Source organism: Amaranthus tricolor, chromosome 3 (assembly GCF_026212465.1).
Source record: "Amaranthus tricolor cultivar Red isolate AtriRed21 chromosome 3, ASM2621246v1, whole genome shotgun sequence".
Taxonomy (NCBI): Eukaryota; Viridiplantae; Streptophyta; class Magnoliopsida; order Caryophyllales; family Amaranthaceae; genus Amaranthus; species Amaranthus tricolor.
The window spans coordinates 1,359,511-1,383,011 of record NC_080049.1 but is presented as its reverse complement, the minus strand read 5'-3'; the positions used below and the strand labels follow the sequence as shown (position 1 = coordinate 1,383,011).

Here is a 23,501-nt window from a genome sequence, read left to right as displayed (position 1 = left end):
CAAGGTTATAAATTAAACTTCACTGGTTTTTAAGTTACTTAAATTATACCTTTTTATGTGGATAATCAGTGAAAAGTTATAAGGTTTTAAGATTAAACGTGAAAGAAAATGAGAGAAGATATATTGATGAGAATTAAAGAAAATGGTGAGAACACACCTTCATATGAAAATGTCACAAAGTTAAAAAGGTTGAATAATTTAAAATTTTTCAAAATGTCCATCCTTTTAACTTTGGGACATTTTTATATGAAGGAGTGTACTCATCACTTTTTTTAATTCTCATCTACATATCTTCTCTCATTTTCTTTCATGTTTAATCTTACTCATCTAATTTAATTGTCCTTACTAATTTCATAATACATGTGTCAATTACTGATTTGCAATCTCTTAAAGATGAAAATAGTTCTTGACTTGCATTAATCGTGAATTATACAACTTTTTGTTAATTTTCCTATAATATACTAATTATTGATTAACCATAAATAATATAAACTTTGAGGGGTTTTTCTTAGAATAACATCAACTTTAATATATTAACTTATTTACCAATTTTTTTGTCTTATAAATCACCTATAGCTTGATTTTTAACAATGTTAAAAATTTTCTACGAAAACCCCCATTTTAGTTGGTATTATTCATGATTAATCAAAAGTTGGTATTTTATAGGAAAATAAACAAAAGACTATATTATTCCTGGTAATTTTTCCTTAAATTATCCACTCTACATTAATAAGTACCTCACCACTCATCACATTCAATCAATTATTAAAAACTAGGAAAAAATGATCAAATCTTACCTTGAAGGCTAAAAAGTAGACTTGCAATGTATATCAGAAAATGATCTCACAAAACGATTTGAAAGATGAAGATTGTCTCCTCATAATATGTCACTTAGGAAAGAAAAGCATGCAAATGCAAGCAATTACATTATTAGAAAGCTTTTTTCAAACCTCTATACAAAAGGATTCCTTCAAAGGAAAACAACCATTCTGAACAATTCTTGTTTGATAAAACCAAAACCAATCAATAAATTAACAGATAAATCGATCTAAGATCAAAACTTGAATGGAACTTAGGTATCATCAACTTGAGAATGGAACACAAAGCTCGGAAATGTGATTGTAATTTCCCTGTCAAAACACAAATGTAAACACGCTTAGAAAACTCAACATCACAATACATCGAAACGCGTCTTCGAGTTTTCACGTTTTTGTTATGGAACTTGTATGATAATTGCGAAATCTAAATTGCACGAACTTACTGCAAATATTGTAGGGTCATGTTTTTCAGCAGCGATGGATGTCGGTAGACAAGGTTTCTCCATTCTTCCTTGTCAATCTTACCGTCTTGTTTAGTATCGGTTTCAGCAAAGGTCTGCACAGAGGATTGTGAAAAAAAATGAACTAGAGCTCGATAAAAGGTGAAGGATTGTCCACAAGAACTTTACTAAGTAATCTAACAAAGTAGCAACCTCAGGCAGATGTTGAGCAACTTCCGTGACACGATCAACTTAATATGAAATTAGATGATTAAAATTAAGGAAATATTGATATTAATAATCCAACCTTTCACCCATCTGTTGTGAATAATCTTACCGTTATCATAATCTCACAATCTAACCTTCGTCATACATTTGCCCACAACATACCATATCACTAATAAAATATAATAACAAGGTATGCTGCCAGCAAACTAGGATAAATGTTGGATTATTTACAGAGAACTAAGGGAAAATGTTGAATTATTAGATAACAATCTAAAGGTGAGATTATTGACAGTGGACAAGCAAAAAGTTGGATTTTTAATGTCAATTTTTCCTACAATAAATTAGATAACAAATGTGTTTTGGTGAATTGGTAGGAATAAAAATGATCTCCAAAAAACCGAGTTCTCCCATTTTCTTCCATTATGTTGTAGGGGCAAAAAAAAAAAACATAGGTTAATCCTTGAATGAGTTGAAAGAATTTTCTTCCGTTGAAAAAGGTGCTTTAGGTTTCCTCCCTATTCTTCACGTTCCAGAGTTCCCACCTTCTCCCCTCCCTTCCTACCCTTCCGTAACCCTGATTCTTTTTCTGTTAGCTATTCCATCAAGGATAACAAACATCGAGAAGTATGAAACCTTAAAAAATGTAAAAACAAATTTTAGATAAAATTGTTGTCGATTGAACCAAACTACAGAACTCACACTCAAAGGAAAACGAACCAATGTTTGTAAGATATCGGTAAAAACAATTATTGAAGAGGATTAAAAGTAAGCGACTATAGTGCTTCGACAAAATTAACTCATTAAAGTAATCAAGGGAGGAGTGAGTGTAGAACCTTAGTAATAATTTCTTCTATGACATGGTCCGCAAGATTCATGCCAGTTTCAGCTAATGTGGCCACGACCATTTGTTTCACCTACAAAATATGCAAGTAAAATTAAAAAAAAAAAAAAAACTATTAACTAAAGGTAAATTCGAAGATTGACAGCAGCTCATGGGTAAAAGGTCGAGTCTTTCCTCACCACCCAACCATACAATATAACTATACAAGACATGGAGATGGTTTATGATCGATTATTCTATTTTTCCATCATGATGTACATTTGAGCAATGCATATTCTAATACTTAGTTGAGTAGTCCATTTATTAAACGTAACAAATGTCTTTTTGACCCCAAAGATAGTTTACGGCATTGCATCACATTGGTCACGTTTTTAAGGTTTTCAAAACAAACGAACCAAAATTTCCAGCATTGTAAAGGTGTTAAAAAAACCACATTTTGGGCTGTATCAAGAGATATCTTATGATTCAACCGAGATTTAGGCGTAACAATAACCGCATCGCCGTTCCGTTGCAGCAATCACGACCATTACCACATTTTTACACTATGCCAAAGATACAATCCTCGATTGTATTTACGGTGGATTTGAAGCAAGAGAATTTGGTATTTCTCCTATCCTAAATCTCTTTACCAAACACTAATTGGAGGATTTCATGGGTAAAACCGTTTAAGTGGTTCTAGTCGTCTAAATTTGGCTCAATCCTCTTATAGCCAAACAAGGCTGAAATACACTCTTGACAACAGTAGTTTAAAAATTATTTCAGTGGATACAATCTTCTTATTTCCAAAATTAAGTCTATTCAGTGTTTATTCACTATTTTGGTGTATGGACATACCCAGCATTGTGTAAAGTTCTCCTCCTCGACATTTTAAAATGACTTATTCTTAATTTTCCAAGGCTTGGTTGGCAACAAGACACGAGCCTTGTTATTTGCATCTATCCTTTGACCCAAGCTTGTATATTTTTATCCTCAAACCTAGAGATTAACTACCAAAATCGACTAAAATAGTACAACTGTCTACTTGCTTTTTGCAAGCACATGATGTCGGGAGCCTTCATCACATGTGAAGTCGGAATTATACGGACCTGCTTTCACCTCTGGAGGGTAGAGAGAAACAAGTTATCATGTGACATGAAGAACAAGGTGTAATCTATCTATACGTTGTTTTAAGCTACAGGAGTCGGGGGGCCTGCTTTATCTTTATTCTGTTAATTACATCATACTCATTTTACTCTATCCAAAAACAACAAATTATGAGCTCTCTGAAAAAGGCGTCCAAGTCTAGAGGCGGATCTATGATTTTCTAATAGGGTATGCACCATACAATTCAATACTAATCTAATAATTGAGTGTGTCCTAAAAGGTAGAAGCCACCTCGTCAATACTCTTCCCAAGCATCATCTTCGTTTTCACTGAATATTAGTTTCTATTAAAAAAAAAGAAAAGAAATTGATCGTACACCCACACTTGGGCAAGTGTTGTCCTTACTATAGAAATATTATTGGCAACCACGTAATCTTGAATATGTAATTGTGTTATTCCAAAAAAGAAAAAAGGAGAGTGCGAAAAATAACATGCTAAAGAAGATGGAGATCCAAACCCAATGTGGGAAGTCAACAGAATGAAAATAACATCAAAGCCAAGTCAAAGAAAAAAAAACTAGAGGCGAGTATTTTACGATGACAATGAAGGAATCATAAAAGGATAAAAGAGGGACATATATGGTATTATTCGAAACTGGTCGGGGGGGAAGGGGGAAGAAGAAATGAAAACAAAAATAACAGTCAAAATGCATGGAACATAATACATTCAAAATGCAAGAAACATAAAAAGTCAAAATGTATGAAACAGGAAAAAAAAGTGGATGTTGCAGTAAGTGGAACACACTTTCTAACCCATAATTAAATTAATGTGGCATTTTAATTCACCCGAATTTAAGAGGTCATGGTTATTCGACTAGTAATAAATAATTTTGTGTGGCTTTAGGGTATTGCTAGATGTGCACTAGAACTGAAGACCGGTCTAGGCAAGTATACAAGCTTCAAACAACTCAAACTAAAGTATGGTTTCACATCCCTGACACAACTAAACAATGAATGTGAAAGACCTTCAGACAAGAAAAGGAGAGATTCTACATCCTAACTTGAATATTCGACATTTCTATTTAAATCAAAGATTTTTTAAACTAAAAACCCTTATAATTTGGATAAACTGCCACACTCATCACCTTCATTAAATATTCAACGGCATTTGCTGCTAAATGCAAATTTAACTTCTAATAGACAACATTAACACAATAAAGTCACAAACACACATATACTCCTCCATCCCGAGAGTGGGTGACATGTGCGGAGAAATGTAACTTACAGAGGGAGTACATAGGAAGATAATTACGTGAAAACAATTTCAGTGTGGAAACCAAGGTATACATAGGAACAATAAAGAGGTACTCGAGTCTTTATTGATGACAATAATATAGACAAAACAGTAACTTTCGCTACCTTCAATGCCCATAGGCACCTGTTTATAGGAGTACTATATACATAGATTCCTGACCATCCAAAACTAGCAATCATTCAACGCAAGTTCCTCCTTTCCGCTTCCTTTACCCATCCCCATAAAATAGTAACCAAAAGCTACATTACAACCCTTAGTAGATTTATTAGGTTAAAAATTTAGCTGGTCACAACCTAGAAAGAGCGAAATTACAGGAGAGAGGAAGTAAATGATGATTTTGAAAAGCGTTATATGCATATTAGAAAGAAAGGAGGTAGAGTGACTCACTACCAGATACTATTTATTTGCACAAAACACATCAATTTAGATATAAATATTCACCGTTATAGAAAAAGAGTAATGCAATGCCAAAAAGGAATGTTCATTAAGTACGATTATTGTGAAGAATTTTAAATGGCAGGCGTGCAACTGAACACTAAATAGAATTGTCACAAGTAAGAGAATACCATAAATGCTTTCCTGCAGAACTAAAATTTCACATTTTAAAATTATTGGAGAACGTCATGCTTAATAGTTTCAAACAAATAATGACATGACAAATGAAATAATGACTGACCTGCTCCCTCTCAATATAACCTTGCTGCTTGAGATCATACAGCTTAAAGGAAACTGAAAAAACGAAACAATTAACTTTCAGTTGTTACATTCACGCTCAAAAAACCCGTTGTCATTTAAAAATGCACATTCCGAGAGACTAGCCTTAGTTTCCATAGTACTTGTCATGAATGATCTTTTGCCTTTTGCAATAAGTGAGTTAAGGCAATATAACAGAAAGTAGAGCATTTACATAACTACGTAGAGTAGCATGAATTATTAACATTTAATACCAAATCGTCCAATGGCAAGACAAGACTTATGCTATTTGAGTTGGTCTTTTGTTTTTTAGAAAGACAGATTTTACTGAGTTTTGATCTTTAATGCTCTTTCCCTGGTTTACAATCTCAATCTTCTCAAATTTGAATAGCACAAAATAAAAGAAAAAACATTATAGTGACATTATAAACAGCCAGGGATATACAATCAATTTTTTGCTCAGTCGGAGCTTGTGGATGGAAGACGGATAGTCCACGAGCGAACTCTTCAAAACCTAAAACTCCATTATGCTTTGTATCAAACAAGTCAAACACCTACAAAAATCAAAAAATAGTTACAACGTTGAAGCGTAAACAAATAAACACATTTAGATAGAAAAGAGTATCCAACAGTCATTGCACAATAAACGCTTAGATTTATGCAACTAACAATATAAAAGTAGGTTTCATTATTATACCAAGAGAACTTACCCTATCAGCAAACAAGCTTTCTCTTCTGTTAGTCCTAAACAAGGCCAACTGAAATTCTTCCTGCAAAAAAAAAAATGTCATCTAAATGTTTATTATTTATCACATCAAGTTCAAGGTTCATTAACTGAAATTCACAGTGAATTACGGAGATAAAGTGCGTTTAAGTTACAAGTGATAATTTGCACACATTTTTTATTGTATCAGAACTCGGGACTTTCTAAATACGAGAAACCATATCCTAAAGTTTGCATAGGCATGAATTCAAGAACATTTACACAAAAACACAAAAAAAAAAAAAAAAAAAAGAAAAAGAAAACATAAAGAATTAAAATGGGATTGTTAAGAAAAGCCTCTATTAAAATTTTTCGGATACCTTTTGGATGAGACCGTCATCAATCACAGCGCTGCTGATTTTTTTAAATAGCTCATAAAGAGCTTCTATTTCACTCACACTAACTGCATAGAAAAAAAATATAAAAAATGTTATTATATTACAGATCATAAAATACACATCACGATAGTTTAGTATACCGTACAAAAGTAAAAAAAATATAAAGATTGTTTTGTACTTACTTTTCTTAAATTCCCATAACTGTTCATTTTTCTAATACTTAAATAGAAAAAGTATAATTGCAAAGGTTATAATATGCTTATAAATTTCAAAATTAATAGTGATTTAAAAAAGACTTTCAATGATATATGTAACTTACAGACAGTCTCCCTCGCTAAGCGTTCAGGATCTTCAAGACCTCGTGGTGGTTTTGTAATTTCAAGGTCACAACATCGCATAAGAGAAAGAAATAAATGCTGGATACCATCTACACACTGCACCATGATATTCGCTGCACGTTAATAGACTCCATACCTGTTGAATTTCAAGCGAAGATCATTAAATTCAAGATGTTTGATTGAATTGCTATCAAAATTCTATAAGAAATATGCTAAACTAAAACAATCACCTGTTGACCATTTCTTAATATTGTTGGGAATTCAGTTGTTTAAAAAATTATACTTCAAAGCTCTCCAACTGATCTGCTCCAAAAGTCAAAACAATTTGTTTACACATTAATCAACCATGACACTCACTAAAGAGGATGCTCAAAGAAATTACTAATAATATTTATATTTTTATGATTTCATTGCGAACGCAAGCTTTTAAGTTGCCCTTTTAACCGGACTATCTGTTTTTTAAAAACCATTTTATTGATTCCTTCTCTTCTCAGGATGATTTCTATGGCACTCGCTTTTATGCTCAATAAAAGCAGAAATCTTTTGTTAACTCCATATCCCAACAGGTTTTTATGCAGGCGGTCTTGGTCTCTTCTATTACAGTGTTTTATCTTTCTAGTCTGAATCTATTCAGTCTAAATTTTTTTATAAAAAAATCTGTATCCCAACAACACTTAATGACCACATTAATATCCCTTCTTGGGTACAGAATATGTCACAAAAATGTACATCTCGGAGATTAAATAGTAAAAATAACATTTCATTTAGTGATATAATCCGCCAATCCATTACCTAATCAACACCATCCTTCTCTCTCTTCTATCTCCGGCATACTCTTCTTACCTAACGGAAACTAGATTATTTTCTCCTTTTCTCTACTCAGCCTCATTTATGACTATTTCCTCTTCTCCCTCAAGGTCAATGCAGGTGACTAATTCATAGTATACACCAACTCCAAAAGCAACAAATGAAAATTTCATTGCCATATACGACAAACAAAGGAAAATATTCAATTATAGGATTTCAATTCTATTAATTCACATTTAAAAAAACATATCAAATCTTTGGACATAAATGCAATCTACGACAATCCCGGAACCTCTTTTTGATGTACTGACATAATCTTTTCTGTGATCTAACTAATTTCACTCCAAAACAAAAAAACAATTACCATAACGGAGCATAGGTGGACACCCAATGCCCTACACTTTACTTCGTGCAAAAAACATCAAACATTTAAGGCGCAATTCACAAACCCTCAAACCAAAACTCTTAACAAAGAATGATCTCCTACAACTCTTCCTCCACTCCCCAAATTTCAGATGATTCCTCACAATCATGATTTTATGTTCAATTGCAAACATTTCTCTCTCGCTGCATTGTATCATCATCAATGCCCTACCTCCAACAAAATCACTATCCAAGGCCCTACACATATAATTCACGCAAAAAGCTTCAAACTTTAGAGGCTCCATTCACCAAGCCTCAATCCATACCGCATAATCTTCAACTCAAATCCTCACAGTCACGATTTAATGTACTATTGCAAACCCATCTTCCTCATTGCATTTATCATCATCATTGCCCCACCTCCAACCAAATCACAATCCGAGGCCCTACACAAATAATGCACGCAAAAAGCTTCAAACTTTAAAGGCTCCATTCACAAACCCTTGATCCATACCTCCTAGTAAAGCATAATCTTCTTCAACTCAAATCCTCAATCATGATTTTATGTACGATTGCAAACCCATCTCCCTCATTAGATTGAATCATCATCAATGCCCCACTTCCAACCAAACCACAATCCAAGGCCCTAGTGTTTTTTATAATTTAGGCAAAACGTTTCAACTTTAAAGGCGCCATTCACAAACCCTCAAACCAAAATTCCTAGTAAAGCATATTCTTCAACGATTCCTTACCAACATAACTTTATGCACATTTGTAAACCCGATTCCCTCATTGCATTGTATCATCATCAATGTCTCACCTCTAACTAAATCACAATCTAAACAATTACATGGACTGAATAAACCCTAATCCCCCTCCCTTTTTCATCCAAAAATAAAATTAAAAAAAAAATCCAACAAAATTTTGCAACATATCTTTTATTCAAAAACAAAATACAAAAACCTGAATGTCTTACAAATCACAGCAACAAAAATTAATTCTCTATTACTGACACCCAAGAAAAAACACCCACTTTCATAAACATACAATTGATCAAAAACAAAAGCAGAATCAAAAAAAAAAAACCTTAAAAACCATTCAATAACAACATCAAGATCTGAATTTTGTTGTTTTATAAGAGAAATTTACCAACTTATTAGAGGAATTTAAAATTGAAAGAATCCATCAAATTAACAATTCTCAAAAAAACAAAACCCAACAATTCTGATCTTACAAAACAATCCCAAAACTTAAAACAAATTCTCCAATAAAATCTCATTCGAAAACCCAAAAAACACATCAATTGAGAGATGAAAATTCACCTTCCGATGAAGCAGAAAACTGTTTACAGCGGATAGGACAAAGAGATGGAGAAGGACAACAACAGACAGCTAAGTAGAGAATTTTTCGGTTTTTTAATGTAAATAATAAATAAAATAAAAGGGTAATGTTCAAGCTTGACCTTGTAAACTACTCCTATATATTTATATTGATTTTTGATTTAGGGGAATGGTTGTTGTGGGAACTGGGAAGGGGATTCTTGGCTAACGCTATTTATCCTTCTTTTTACGAGGAAAGGCCGGCAATGGTATGTTTGTATGAGTGATATTCGGTTCGGATTATTCACTTTTCGATATTACTTCAGATAAAATTCGAAATTTTTTCGATTTATCTTCACTCGGAGTTGGTTAAGCATATTTCAACTTTACTTTGACTCGAATTTTAAAGGAGTTTGGATTATTATCAAATTTTATTCTTATCGATATCATATTAATAATTAGAGTCATATTTTAAATACAACTTAACAAAGAAAATATGTTCTTTCAATTCAACTAAAAATGAAAAATAGTCCTATGATTAAAATTAAATGAAAGAGTTCTTCAAAACAACTTAGCAAAGAAAAAACTCTAAAACTCTATTAACAAACATAAAAATTACATAAATGATCAAGTATTCAATTTTTCATTTTCAACATCATAGAATTCATTCATAGTTCCCAACTCAAAAATTTATATATTTTATTATATATTTTATTCATAATTTATCAGTTAAAACATAGTCAAGTAGTATTTATTATTTTATTTTACTTGTCTCAATGTATTAAACAATATTAATATCAACTTTTAGATTTAACTAAAAAATTAAGGAAAATTATCAATCTTACCCCTGAGTCTAACCCTAATTTTTTTTTTATTATCAATGGTATCCTTGTATTATTGAGTGTCTTACAATCATAACATTTTTTTACTTTTTCCGTCCAAAACCGTCAACTTTTTTTCTTTTATTTTTCAATTTAAAACTTAAAAAAGTTAAAAGTTTTGGACGATTTTGGACAAAAAAGTTAAAAAAAGGTTATAATTCTAAAATGCTCAATAATATGAGGGTACTATTGATAATAAAAAAAACTTAGAGATATCATTGATAAAGCACCAAAACTCAGGAGTATTGTTGATAAACTTTTACTTGAATTTAACATTTTATCTATGACTTAAACGTCAACTTCACAAACTTGATTTGATAAAACATATTTTCATTTTATTTTAATATGAAGTTCAAATTTGTCCAAATTTTAAAAATGGCTTACATTCAAAATTGAAGTCGGATGTCGGATTGAGTCAGAATTGAATCGAGTCGGAATCGAAGTACGTTTGAAGTCAGAGTTAGAGTCGGAGTATCAGAATTTTTATGAGGTCCAACTCCAATATGTCTATGAATCGGACTCGAACAATATAATAGGATTTCGAGTTGAATATTTTTTTTCTCAGAGTGAATTTGGGTTGAATTATCATCCCTCTAGGTTAGTGTTGGAATGGAATATGGAAAACAAGAAATTGACAAGTTTTTGAAAATATATCTTTTATCCTATTTTATAAAGGAAAAATTATTTAGAATAATCCGACTTTTTGACAATATACCGTGAATAACTCCTAGGTATTGATTATTTTCAAATAATCCAACCTTTGTTTGAGTATTGATGCTAGCACCCTCAACAAATTTGAAATCGGCTACGGTAAGTCATTTATAGCTGTTGCATCATCCTTCTTCCTTTTTATACTTATGTCTTCTTCCTCATAACAACATTTCCTCATTTTTTTACCTACAAAATAGGAGAAAGAAAATTTTATTCCTACTTTTAATACTTTAAATCTTTACTTTATTTTGGAGAAAATGAACTCTTATTGTTCTTTAACATACAGTAGATTGTCAAATTCGAACCATTTTGTGAAATGTGAGCATGGATTTTATTGCGAAATTGCAAGTGGTGAAGAGGGGTACGCGGTTTGGGGAAAAGTTCTATTCATGTCCCAAATAGTCTGTAAGTAGTTGCTTATGGATCCATATAATTTTTTCTGTTCATTTTTAAAAATTTCTCACATATTAATCACTTTATTTATGAATTTGTGAGATGTCAATTATAGGATTCCACTTGAAACATTTTTAAGTGGGAAAAGTGATGTAATTGCCATTGAAAATAATTTTAGGGTCCGTTTGGTTCAGTGAGCAGGATTGGAATGGTATGGAACCCCATACCAGGATGGTATGGATTCAGAACCCCATACCAGACTAAAACTGTTTGGTTCAATCCTGTAATAGATATTCAATCCATTCACACTGTTTGGTTCAATTATGGAATGGATTAAAGTAGTACATACTATCTTTATTTTCATCTCTAATACAAAATCTAACTTATTCATATTCAATTCACCATTCTAACACTTATCCATACCAATATCAAGATTTAAATTATATTAAACTAAAATTTATGTATTTATCTAAAACTTAATTATTAAAGCATTAATTTAACAAGGAGGAGCTCATACAAATGGGGAAAAGATAGAAGAGGCGCGCGTAGAGAGGCCCCTGCGGCTGCTGGGCACTGCTGCTGCCTGCGGTGGAGGGGTAGCGGTATGCTGAGTTGGCTGGTGGCGTTCAGCTGGTGGTCGGCAGCCGCGGTTGACTATGGTGGCTGGTTCTTTGTGTGGGTGGAAGGAAAGATGAAGAGAGCAAGAGGGGGTTTAACCGTTTAATGAAGAAGGAAAAACAAACAAAGGGAAAGCGAAGAACAGCGGGAGCAGGAGGCCACCGGTGAGAACAGAGAACCGAAGAACCGAAGGTTGAAGGAGAAGTGAATTTCAGAGGAGGCGGAGGAAGATTGAAGAACAGGGAAGTGAATTTCAGGGATTTTGAATTAGGGTTTGTATATGGGGGGAATGGAGTTTGAAACTTTGGGGGGTAGGAGGGTATGGGATTTTAGGGAATGGAATGGTATGAGAATCCATTTGGGTATGAGATCCCAATGTAAAATTACAAAACCAAACATTGGAATGGGTTGTCATACCATTCCATACCAATAAAAATCACCAACCAAACACACCCTAAACGGTTATATTGGTTAGAAGCTAAAAATAGAATGCAAATATGCAATGTTGATACAGTAACAAATTTAGGGTAATTAGGAGTGATTTGGGAGAGAATCATGCTTAAACTAAATATAAGAAAATAAAATGTTTAGGAATGACCTTTGTAGCCGGTTACCAACTTGTTAGGGGTGATAGCAGCAATACTTAAACAAAGAACGGATTATTTAAAAATAATCAATACTAAGTGATATTCATAGCAGATTTCAAAAGGTCCAATTATTCCGAAAATTTTTTTCTTTTATAAATTATACATTTATTGCATAGGTTTACAACGTTAGGTATAAAATAAATAAATTTGTTTAAATCTAATTTATAAATTCTTTAAACATGGTAAAAGTGATAAATCTTTAGAGAATATTCCAATTACATCATTCCTTAGAAAATTATTTTTTATGATTTGTTTTTCTAGTGACTTTATTTTTATTCCTATTTGATGTTTTCAAAGAAATTGAATAATTTGTGGCCCTTTCAAATACCTAATAACTAATCAAATCCATCTCATTTTCCTTCCACCACATCAACCGAGCCTATTTCCACCAGAATAATTTGTAATGGAACAAATTGGGGCTGTGTAAATCTGAACATCTTATTCTAAACTTGCAATACGATTAAATAAATTAAAATTTTAATATTACCATCTTAGATTTAAATATTCCATATTTAATATATGAAAATTTTAGATTTGATATCTAAATATCTAATATCCGGGTAAGAGTTTAATCAAATATTTGAAATATGATATCTGATATCCTAATCAAGCCGAAATAAGTTTTATTTTAAATATTAAATTTAATGGATATAAAAATGATGTTTGACTTTATCTAAAAATTAGAGTTAATCAGCTATCCAAAATAAGGATGAATAATCGATGTCCAAATTAATATTAGATATTTGTATGTATGACATTTGAATTTTTGGACCAAACGTTAGATCCGAAGTAGATTTTCAAATCGTATATCATCAAATTTAAATCACATACGAATGGAGTCTTCCCGTTAAACAAAGTATCCTTTAGTATACTCCTTCATCCCACTTAATTTGTCATTTCTGTCATTTTAGTTTTTTTTTTTTTTAATTTATCCTATTTATATTTTTAAATATGGTCTAACCATCCACAACTTTTATTCATTACTCAATTCCTAATGACTCATTTGATTGACGTTGAAATTTGATTCCTACAAGATGATATTTTTCCAAGAAAGTCATTTTCTTCGTACAACATCCTAGGAAGTTCACTTTTGTGTTTGGTTAGTTCTAGAGGTGTATAACGGGGTGGGTCGTCAAGGATTGGGTCACATTTTAACGAGTTATTAGAGGGTCGGGTCAATAGCCGGTCGGGCTATTAACAGGCCTTGGTGTAAACAAAGGGTTGGACAGGCTTGGGTCGGATAATTATAGGATTTGGTTGCGAAAAATATTTAACCATTTTTTAAATATTTTTATATGATATTATTATACATATAAGTGAGTTGACTCAACGGCCATAAAGAAGAATAAGAAAACTATATAAACTTTTAAAAAACGGGTCAAAGTGAGTCGAGTTTAAACGGACTTTGACCCGCTATGCCTCATTTAAATTTTACATGATCCCCCACGCCCTGATCCATTACAATGAACACAAGAATTTTCGGATTCCAAGGGGTCTATGGTGTAATATGGTTATTAATAAACTAATTTGCTCTTCGCAAAACTTAGACGAGATGGTCTCATTATGAGATTGTTAATTTGGGTCGACTCAATTCGTGCATGTAACAACATCACACGTTTTCTCTAGTTTTTTTCATTTTCTGGAAATTTATCAATTTTGACTTTAAAGGTATTAATTTTCAGCGTAGATTAAAACTTAAACAGATTAATTAAAATAAAAAATTTCAATTTGGACCTATAAGTGATCAATTTTGACGTTGAATTGATCAATTTCTACCTAAATACAGTTCGATTTTCACAATTTCAGAATTAAGTTTAATAAAATGGTATTATTCTTTCGTTTTGTGAATAAATTTCAAACAACAAATCAATGGTCATTAAAACTATCAATAATAGTGTTAAAACATTGCACAATACAAGTACTCTTATTCAATGCATATACGATGGTTTTAATGGAACATAAGAGTACTTGTACTTTTTAATCATCAATCAATAATAGTAATATTGCTCTTTGTTCAACAATTTTTGTTCATAATGGAGTTAGAAATAAAGTTGTAGGTGTAAAGTTTCATAGAATTATGTTTGGCAATTAATTCAATGAATGCTCTTGAAAATGACCAAAAGTTTAAGGCTTCTTTGTTATAAAAAATTTCAATTTTGATATAGAATAATCAATTTAGACCTTAAAGTGATTAATTTTGATTAGTTATAACTTATAAAAAAAAATTCAATTTTAACCTAAATACATCAATTATAACCTTAAATAGATCAAGTACTAAGCGGCAAACATATATTAAAAAAAAATTATAATTGAGCTATATGGATATTCCATCTCATATTGAGACGGTCTCCTCGAGTACAACAGCTGTTTGCTCTTTACCTATAAATTTACAATTACAAGGAAAATAGAGTCCAATTAAACAACCTCTTGATATTTGTATTAAAGAAAATCTAGGGTTAATTCGGTTCCTGAATTTCTAGGGTTAAATTCGCTCGAGTCAGATAATTGCATCAGTAGCACGAGAGAAATCCCAAATTTTATATCGACAATAAAAATCTAGGGTTAGTTCGTTTCCTGAATTTCTTTGATAATGCTCTGAGAAATTTCTCGAAATCGTTGGGAAATTTTGATTTCTTTTGCGGCAACTTAAGAAGATATCTCTCACTTTGATTGAAATGGGAAAGAGAAAAGAAAGAAGATTAGCTGCGAAGATGGGTGCTGGTCGTAGAGTAAAGCTCGATCTTTTCGCTGAACCCTCTGGTATTTTATTTCTATCTCCTAGGTTTTCAACCCTAAGTTTGATTGTCCTTTTTGTTGTATCGAAAATGTTGTAAAGATTGAAAACTTCTCTTCATTTTGCTTCTCTTTTTTTTTTTTTTTGCTGGGAATTATTGTAAAAATTGAATTTTTACTCTTGCTTTTGTTTTATTCTAGAAATTTTAGGCTTTGTTGATTGATGATTGATATGCAATTGAAGTTTGCATATTTAAAGAGATAGATGAGTTAACGGTTTGTAAATCTTTAATTATGATTTGTCTAGGAAGGGAAGTTTCTAAGTTTAGAATTTAGGCGTAGCAACTTTTGTTTTAAATAAACTTTTTAGGGTTTAATTTAGGTTTTGTGTGTTTGCATAGGACTAGGAGGAAATGGTTCAACAACAAATGATGTAAAAATCGTTAAGGAGACGCAAGAAAGCCAAGTTGTGAACTAACATTTAACATTTATATACTCACAATTCTTGTTATGAGCTTAAAAATCAATACATCTTAATTAATTGTTAACTTTTTGTTCGCATATTAGGTTATTGATTTAGAACTAAAATAAATGATCAATTTTGGCGTAATGTTGCTTGTAGCTAAATTGAAGAAGGTTGATATCTTATTTTTGTGAGTGATTTCTTGTGGTTCAGTGGTTTGTTTTATTTTCATTGTATTGTTAGATCGCCAAATAGAAGACTTTGGATTTTTCAAGCGATAGGGCTGTAGGGGTAGCTTATTTTTGTAAGATACATACACACACACACACATATATATATATATATTTATATTTCTCATAGTCATTGGTAAGATAGATTTTTAATTTGTTCATGGTGTTTAATTGCATAGGAGACGTGGGTGGGTCCCCTGCGAAAGATGACGATTGGAAGGATGAGGACAACAAACTCGATCAGGAGTTGCCAAATTCACCCTCTTCTTCAGGTGGGTTCTGCTGGTTTTCTTCAAAGGATTTTGTAGAGAAGACATGAGTATACGGCATAGTCTTCCTGGAATATGGGTTTTTGATATGTGAAATATTGCTTTTTCTTCCAAGTAATTGTTTTCAGAATGTAGAGTGGCTGTGGTGTTGGGAACATTCACGGTGAGATCAGCCCTGCCACAGTGATATAGAGAATATCTTCCTTGTTTTGCCGTTTCTGGCAGGATCAAAGCGTTATGGTGAATAGCAAGGGCAATATTTTCTTCGGTTCGTATACCTCTCACTTCATTAGCATCACAGCTTGCTGACATTTTCTGATTTGTACCAGGTTGGTGGTGAACAGATTATAAGTGCTCTTATGCCAGTCTGTTTGTTCAGTTGTTTGGACTTCATTCAATCACTTTGGCACTTGAACCTTTTCTTTATCCCTGCTGTTTCCTTATGCTTATATGCATTGTTTGTTGCTTTTAGAGTTATAAAAGCATTTTACAAGTTCTTATTTACTGAAGTCGTGTTTCAGGTCAACCACGAGAGAATCCTCTATCACTGCTTGGTCAATATAGCGATGATGAGGTTGATGATGCATCAAAAGAAGAAGCTACTAACTCCAATGATAACAAACAGGTGACTATTAAGCAAAGGGGCTAGCGTGTTGTGCTTTAACCTTAAGCTTGATCTATAAGATTTTCATTCTTTTTGTTGTTTTCGGGGACGGAGTAAAGATAATGGGCACCTTTTTTTGTAATTTATTTCGAAATAAGACCCTTATGCCGTTTATGAATGATTAAAGAAAATTACATCAACCGTCAATATAATTAACACCAACTTGTATTTTTACATCCTAAAATGAAATATTTTATGCTTGAATAATCGCTCATAAACAACAATAACAAGACAGGATTCATCTATAATCAAATGAATCTATTAAAAGCGAATATTAAGTATGAGCAACAAAACTTGATTTTACATTAAAATGCATCTTAAAAATAATTTGGGGCCCATAATTTTTGAGGGCCCTAAGCGGTCGGGCACCCCAAATTTCTCTAGAAAGCTAGAACTGCCCATGATTGTCATATAACTTTTGGAAAAAAATTTACTTTATATGTTATGATAGATTTGAAGTTATTCGAATTAACCTAACATAACTTGTTATTGCTAGGATAACAGGTTCTGAATGGCATTCTTCTCTTGGATCAGTTATATTAAGATCTGTACTTGGCTGAATTTTTATAATGCTTTTCTTATTCCCAGTTTTACATTTTGGGTGATCGGTATAAATTTCGAGCTAGTATTTAACAGTAAAATGAAGCATTTAAAAGTAGTGTCTGGTAGTTTTTTTTATGGCTTCTAATGATTCTTTTCCTTGGACATGTTGACATTGCCTGTGGATTTATGTCCTATTGTTGACAGGCTAAAAGCTCTGATGGAGAGCCATTTGAAGAGGGGGAAATTATTGACGATGAAGACCATTCTTCTCAAAAGGCTCACACTCCGGATGTAGAAAGAGATACTGCCTCAGGAAATGCTTCACTGATAGCAGATGCTGATGCTGGGGCTAGTGGTATTGTTAGTTTAGACGAGACAGATCATGATGTTAATATGGAGAACAAAGATCATGTCCCTGTGACTTCTAACTCTAAACCTACGGAAGAAATGAGTTCTACATGGAAAATGGTGCTGCATGAAGAGAGTAATCAATACTATTACTGGAACACTGTTACTGGAGAAACTTCATGGGACCTACCTGATAGTTTGACTCAGGAAACTGCAATGACCAATAAACTAGAAACTTCAGGGACAGAAATCAAAGAAACTGCAGCTGGAGATGTGAATGTTCCAGCTACTTTTGGTGTAAATTTGGATGGTTTTCCAGCTAGTCATGATGTAGGGTACACCAGTGAAACTTCAAGTATGAAGGCCATATATGAACTAGGAGCCCATGTAAATCAATCTCAGGAGCAAAATGGACATGTAGGAAGTCAGTCTCTGGGGGGCTTTTCTGTGGTAGGTGCGGTTCCTTATGAGGCTTCTTCTCTTGGAAACTATTCCTTTTCTCTAAGTGCTGGCAGTGAGAACCTAACTTCAATTGGTTATGAGGGTCATGATCAGAGTGCATCAGCAAGAGAACAGGGGACAGCTGAGCTTCCTTCACAACTTGTGAAAAATTGCGAAGCATTGCTGGAAAGACTGAAATTGTTGCAAGGGTAGGGTATATATGTGATTTGTTTTCACCGTATGTTTATATTGTATTCTGTATCTGATGGTTTTTTTCATAAATTAATTGATTTTTAGCCTTGTTATTTTTCAGGTCTGCTGTTGATTCAAATGAAAGTGGTTGGTTATCTAGATTTATGTTGGAGATTGAGATTCGGCTTTCTGATATTAGGTGTCTTATACCCTATGGGTTGTCTCTAGTTCCATTTTGGATGCACTCAGAAAGGCAGCTCAATCAGCTTGAAAATGCTATTAATGCGGAAATTGGGAAACAAAAAAGTGAAGTTAGTGGATTGCATTCATCTTCTGAAGGGAAGGAGGCAAATATGGATGTTGGGGGGGAAGCTAAGGTGCACGCAGATACAAGAAAATTGTCTTCTGATTATTCTGTTGCTACTAAGCTTGATGTGGATCCACCCAAAATGATTCAGGAAGCTGAAGATGATGAGGTTTCTGATGGTGGCATCTCAAATGCTCTGCAAAGTTCTCTACCAAACCCTTCTTTACAATTGCATTTTGCAAATAAAGATGGCCAAGAATTTGCAAAAGGTGCAGTTTATGGAAAAGGTTGTCCAAATCCTGAATCAGAGTCTAGTGAGGATGTAGATATGGAAATTGATATGGAAGTTGAAGAACAAAGTCCTTCGATGAAAACTAATGTTGATAGTGGAGGTCAATTGGTAGTCCCGCCTGGGAAATTAGTTCAGCCTAGTGCTCTAATACCTGCAGCTCTTCCTGTGTCAGATAGTGAACTTGTCATTCCACCTCTTCCCCAGGAGGAGTGGATTCCCCCACCTCCACCTGATGAGGGGATTCCTGACATTCCTCCTCCTCCACCTGATGAGCCTCTCGAGTCTTTATGTCCACCGCCACCTCCATCTGAACCAGTCCCATCCATTTATAGTGAACCCCAAAATATTGCTTATACCTCTGTGGACTATTACGGAAACATAATTTCTAGTTCACTGGGAACCAATTATCAGCATCCTGATGCAGTTCAGCTTATTGGTATCACTCCCTCAGCTTACTATGCTGCCATCTCAAGTGCTCAGCCGACTTCTGTGCTTAATCCTTCTGATTCTACTGCGTATTATTGCATTCAGACTGGTGCATTACCAGTTGTCCCTGTATCCACTTCTATGGAGTCCTCCAACTTCCTTGCTGTCTCTAGCCATCCAAGTTATGATCCTCTTGCCCCTGTTGCTAGGACTGATATTGCCCCCACTCAAGTTTCTTCAACTTTGGAAGCATCTGCTTCAGCAATTGCATCTACAAAAGAAGTTGCATCTGCTTCTTACAGCGCTGCACCAACTTCTGTTATGGTCACTAGTACATCAGTGGCTGTTTCTGAAGCATCTACCACGGTTTCAAAGGTGCAGTCTAAAGGTATTCATTTTTGCAATGACTATTTGAAGGTTTTGGTAGCAGATAGCTACAGATTGCAATTGTTCTTTTTGGTAGCACACTAGCATTTAAACGGAATTAAGCAAGATTTTAGTTAAAGTTATTACAGGACTTGCAATTCCAACTCTGATTCTGTTTTCAGCTACTTAATTGAATCAAAGTAACTTTGTTGATTAAGAAACAAAGGAAGGGTAAAAGGACTGTTAATAGAATGTTTTAATCTGTGGAATTGTAAATAAAGAGAGCATTTGATCTTTTGGAACATACTTATCAGTATCTAACGTTCTTCATGACTTGCTTAGTTTGAGGCTACGGATTTATTAAGGTATGTAGGTTCTAAATGACAATTTCAACTGTAGCATGTTAATCTTGTATTCTTGTGGCCTGTGGGTGCTAGGATAGGTGATACAATGAATCCTTATTTATTATAATGTACTGGGGAAACCTAATTTAGAAAAGCTCTACTTGACATAGTGGAACAGAGGTGTGGATTCTTTGCTACTGTTTGGTACAGTTAATATTTAATTGAGTTAGCATCTCAAGTCAGGGGGTCTGGCTTTCTATTTCTGTCCTTTGGAGATGTAAGACATGGGCCAAATTGCTTTTTTTTTTTTTTTTTTTTTTTTTTTTTTTTTTTTAATTCCCTTTTGTTGCTTCATGTTCTCTTGTGTTTTGTTGCATGCGGGGTCCTTGGAGTATTTCATCATTGGTTTCTGTTTGATAGAAGTGGGCAAGCTTGCTTCTTTCTCTGGAGCTTCCTAGGCTTGTGCCACTGTGAACTTTTGTGATTCATTCTTCATAGTTTAATTTAGCACTCGTTCCTTTTCCCCATTTTTGCAGCTTCACGAACGAAAAAGCCAAAGGTTGCAGTGGCTTCCTCGTTGAGGTCTAACAAGAAAGTGTCTAGCTTGGTGGACAAGGTGAATTGCTGATACAATTCTTTGTTTACATCATCATATTTATGTGTTTAGGAACTGTGAATCATGCCTACATTTTGTTGATCAGTGGAAGGCTGCAAAGGAGGAGTTGGAGGAAGAAGAAGAAGAGGAGCGTGTTACTCCATTGGAAATTTTAGAAAAGAAAAAACAACGAGAAATAGAGGTAAGTATTTTGACCGCTCGCTGATTTTTGTGGCATGATTCGAGAGTTGAGACACAAGCTCAGCTGTAGGTTCTTTTTGGCAGGAATGGCGTGCACAGCAGATTGCAAGTGGGGAGGCTAAAGAAAACGCTAATTTCCAACCACTTGGAGGTGACTGGTAAGGAATCGTATACTTCAAACAATACTTACATTGTTTGACTTTGTTTCTGAACTTCAATTAGTGACATCTTTATTGATATTATTTAAAAATTATCAAAGTCAATATTGGAAAATATCAATCTAGAGGAATGTAATTAAATCTCAATGAATATAAGTTTTTAATATCTATATTAGCAACAATTTGTGTTCAAACTTCGACTAAAGGTAAATTACTGCAAGTATTACGAAGTGAAGTATATTCTAGGAAAGTACTTTTTCGTTGTACATAAGCTACAATTTTTGGTATGTTTTGTTTAGTTTTTAGGAATATTATAGTTTTCCCTTGAAATTGTGAAACTGTTGCATTGACTAATGGTAATCATATATATATATAATTTTATACATTTATTACCTAAATGAGATAAAGGAAAAAGTTGCATGCAGCATGTGCCTATCATGGGAATTTTGATTTGCAATAACGACTTATTTTCTACACAGGCGTGAACGTGTGAAGCGCAAAAGAGCTCAGAAGGAAGTTGCTGCAGGAACTACCTCAAAAGTTGCTGATAATAAAATGAAGCAACCTGATTTAAGTGAGCTATCGAGAGATCTTCCTCGTGGGTGGCAGGTATGTGTTTGATCCAATCTTTGTGGTGGTGTGCAACTCTCAATAATGGGCTCAAATTTACTGTCTTTGCTTCAATCAACTTGGTAGCTGTTGAGAACAATGTTGAGAAAATCTTAGAACGCTGCTTTTGATTTTGGAACGTTACATATTACGACGTTTGAAAACAACTATCTGTACCACTATACGCTACCCAAACAACTACTTTGTCAAACACTTATATTTTCTAAATTAGTTTTTAGCCTCATTTAACTACTAACAATAAATTGCTACGCCGAACATGTTTAAGTCATAAATAGCCAGAAACATATTCGATTTTTGATGTACATACATGAACTGTGTTTTTCTTTATGTTTTCTCCATATATTAATTCCATCGGCAAACTTTCTCAGGCTTACTGGGATGACTCGTCAAAGCAAGTTTACTATGCTAATTCATTCACCGCGGAGACTACATGGACTAGACCAACAAAATAGACTTTCAAGTGCACACCATCTCTACTCTTAGACGTAGTTGCGGCTCCATGTTAGTTTCGAGGTGATGCTCACTGTATATTTAGAGTTTATGCACATTTTTATTCTAGATTATAGTTGAACTTCATAGAACACGTTTAAAGGCGATTTTTCTAAGGCCTACTTTGTAAAAATCATCTTTTGATCAATTTTGTTTCCTTTCAAAATGATTTTATATAGTGGTTGCTAAGAATAGTATTCTTTGCTAATGTCTTGTGAAACAATAGCTCTTGTCTGTACATATTTTCTTCAAACATTTCTACAAGAGGAAAAGGGAGGAACTTAGAGAAACTTTACCTGAACCAACATATCCTTAAGTGGAACAATTCATGTTTTTGATTCATAGAAACATTATTCGTTAGTAAGTTTGCTTTTTGAATTCGCCATTTGTTCAAAATGGTTTCAAAATAGCCTAAAATCAATCATAATTCACTTTTTTAGATTTGAGATTCGCAAGGCAATTTGCGAATCGTGTGACACTAATTTGATAAAAATAGAATTTTGCGAGTCTAAAACATATCTTGTTCAAGCAAAGTTGTGCTCGTAATTAGTTTCACGCTATTTAACAAAAAATTGATGTTATTTTTTGGGCTTAGAAAGAGTATGAATGGAGGAATATACCGCCCTTTATGCATTGGTGAGACTAGACTATGATACATATTGGTTTCAAATTAGTCTTCACAAAATAAGCATTTCATAACAACCATAATTGGTGTTGATTAAGATGTTCCAACAATAATATATTAGTTTGTTTCGCTTAATTTGCAATATTGTTAACTTTTATGTGATAGTAGATTAGGGAAAAATTTCGTTTCTCTACTGATCCTGGGTAAATTATCCACCTAAGGTAGAATTGAGGATACAAAAATTATATGCATTTATTATTCACCAACTGCCTATCAAAAGCACGTTTAATTTGTTTCACATGGATAAATTACCTGATGAATAGATGTTGTTAAACTTTAGCTTTTATGCAACAACGTATAAAAGAAAAAAAAAAAAAGAATAATGAGGAAGAACATAAAATTGCGGGCATGGGCAAAAAATAATATCTATTGACAATCATCAAATCATTGTTGTATGAGTTTAAAATTTATATGAGTAATATAATGAAGATAATTTGCAAGAAAATGTATTTTTTCTCCATCCTTTAAATTTCAATCATATCTCATATTATAAATAATGACTGATTGTGCTAATTAATTAGAGCTAGCAA

General features: G+C 33.2%; 2 protein-coding genes across 4 annotated transcripts; one reads left to right on the top strand and one right to left on the bottom strand.

The window, feature by feature from the left end:
- Positions 1–826: 826 nt before the first annotated feature.
- On the bottom strand, positions 827–9,601 carry LOC130808032 (calcineurin B-like protein 2). The gene is made up of 10 exons (XM_057673469.1): positions 9,349–9,601; positions 7,087–7,159; positions 6,838–6,992; positions 6,501–6,583; positions 6,128–6,187; positions 5,863–5,971; positions 5,401–5,453; positions 2,320–2,400; positions 1,262–1,374; positions 827–1,130 (listed from the first exon to the last, which is right to left on the bottom strand). The coding sequence occupies exons 3-10, from the start codon at positions 6,959–6,961 to the stop codon at positions 1,073–1,075; spliced, it is 681 nt and encodes a 226-aa protein (XP_057529452.1). The 5' UTR covers positions 6,962–6,992; positions 7,087–7,159; positions 9,349–9,601; the 3' UTR covers positions 827–1,072.
- A 5,343-nt stretch (positions 9,602–14,944) lies between these two features.
- Positions 14,945–22,494, top strand: LOC130808030 (uncharacterized). Of its 3 annotated transcripts, XM_057673467.1 has the most exons (11): positions 15,323–15,355; positions 16,201–16,293; positions 16,419–16,558; positions 16,812–16,915; positions 17,702–18,495; positions 18,600–19,891; positions 20,750–20,829; positions 20,915–21,010; positions 21,094–21,167; positions 21,647–21,776; positions 22,166–22,494. In XM_057673467.1, exons 3-11 carry the CDS (start codon positions 16,528–16,530, stop codon positions 22,247–22,249), a joined length of 2,685 nt encoding a protein of 894 aa, XP_057529450.1. In that variant the 5' UTR covers positions 15,323–15,355; positions 16,201–16,293; positions 16,419–16,527; the 3' UTR covers positions 22,250–22,494. The 3 variants fall into 3 exon arrangements, with proteins under 3 accessions (XP_057529448.1, XP_057529449.1, XP_057529450.1); XM_057673465.1 differs by lacking the exon at positions 16,419–16,558 and having other exon boundaries at positions 14,945–15,355; XM_057673466.1 differs by having other exon boundaries at positions 15,300–15,355; positions 16,201–16,558.
- Positions 22,495–23,501: the final 1,007 nt, after the last annotated feature.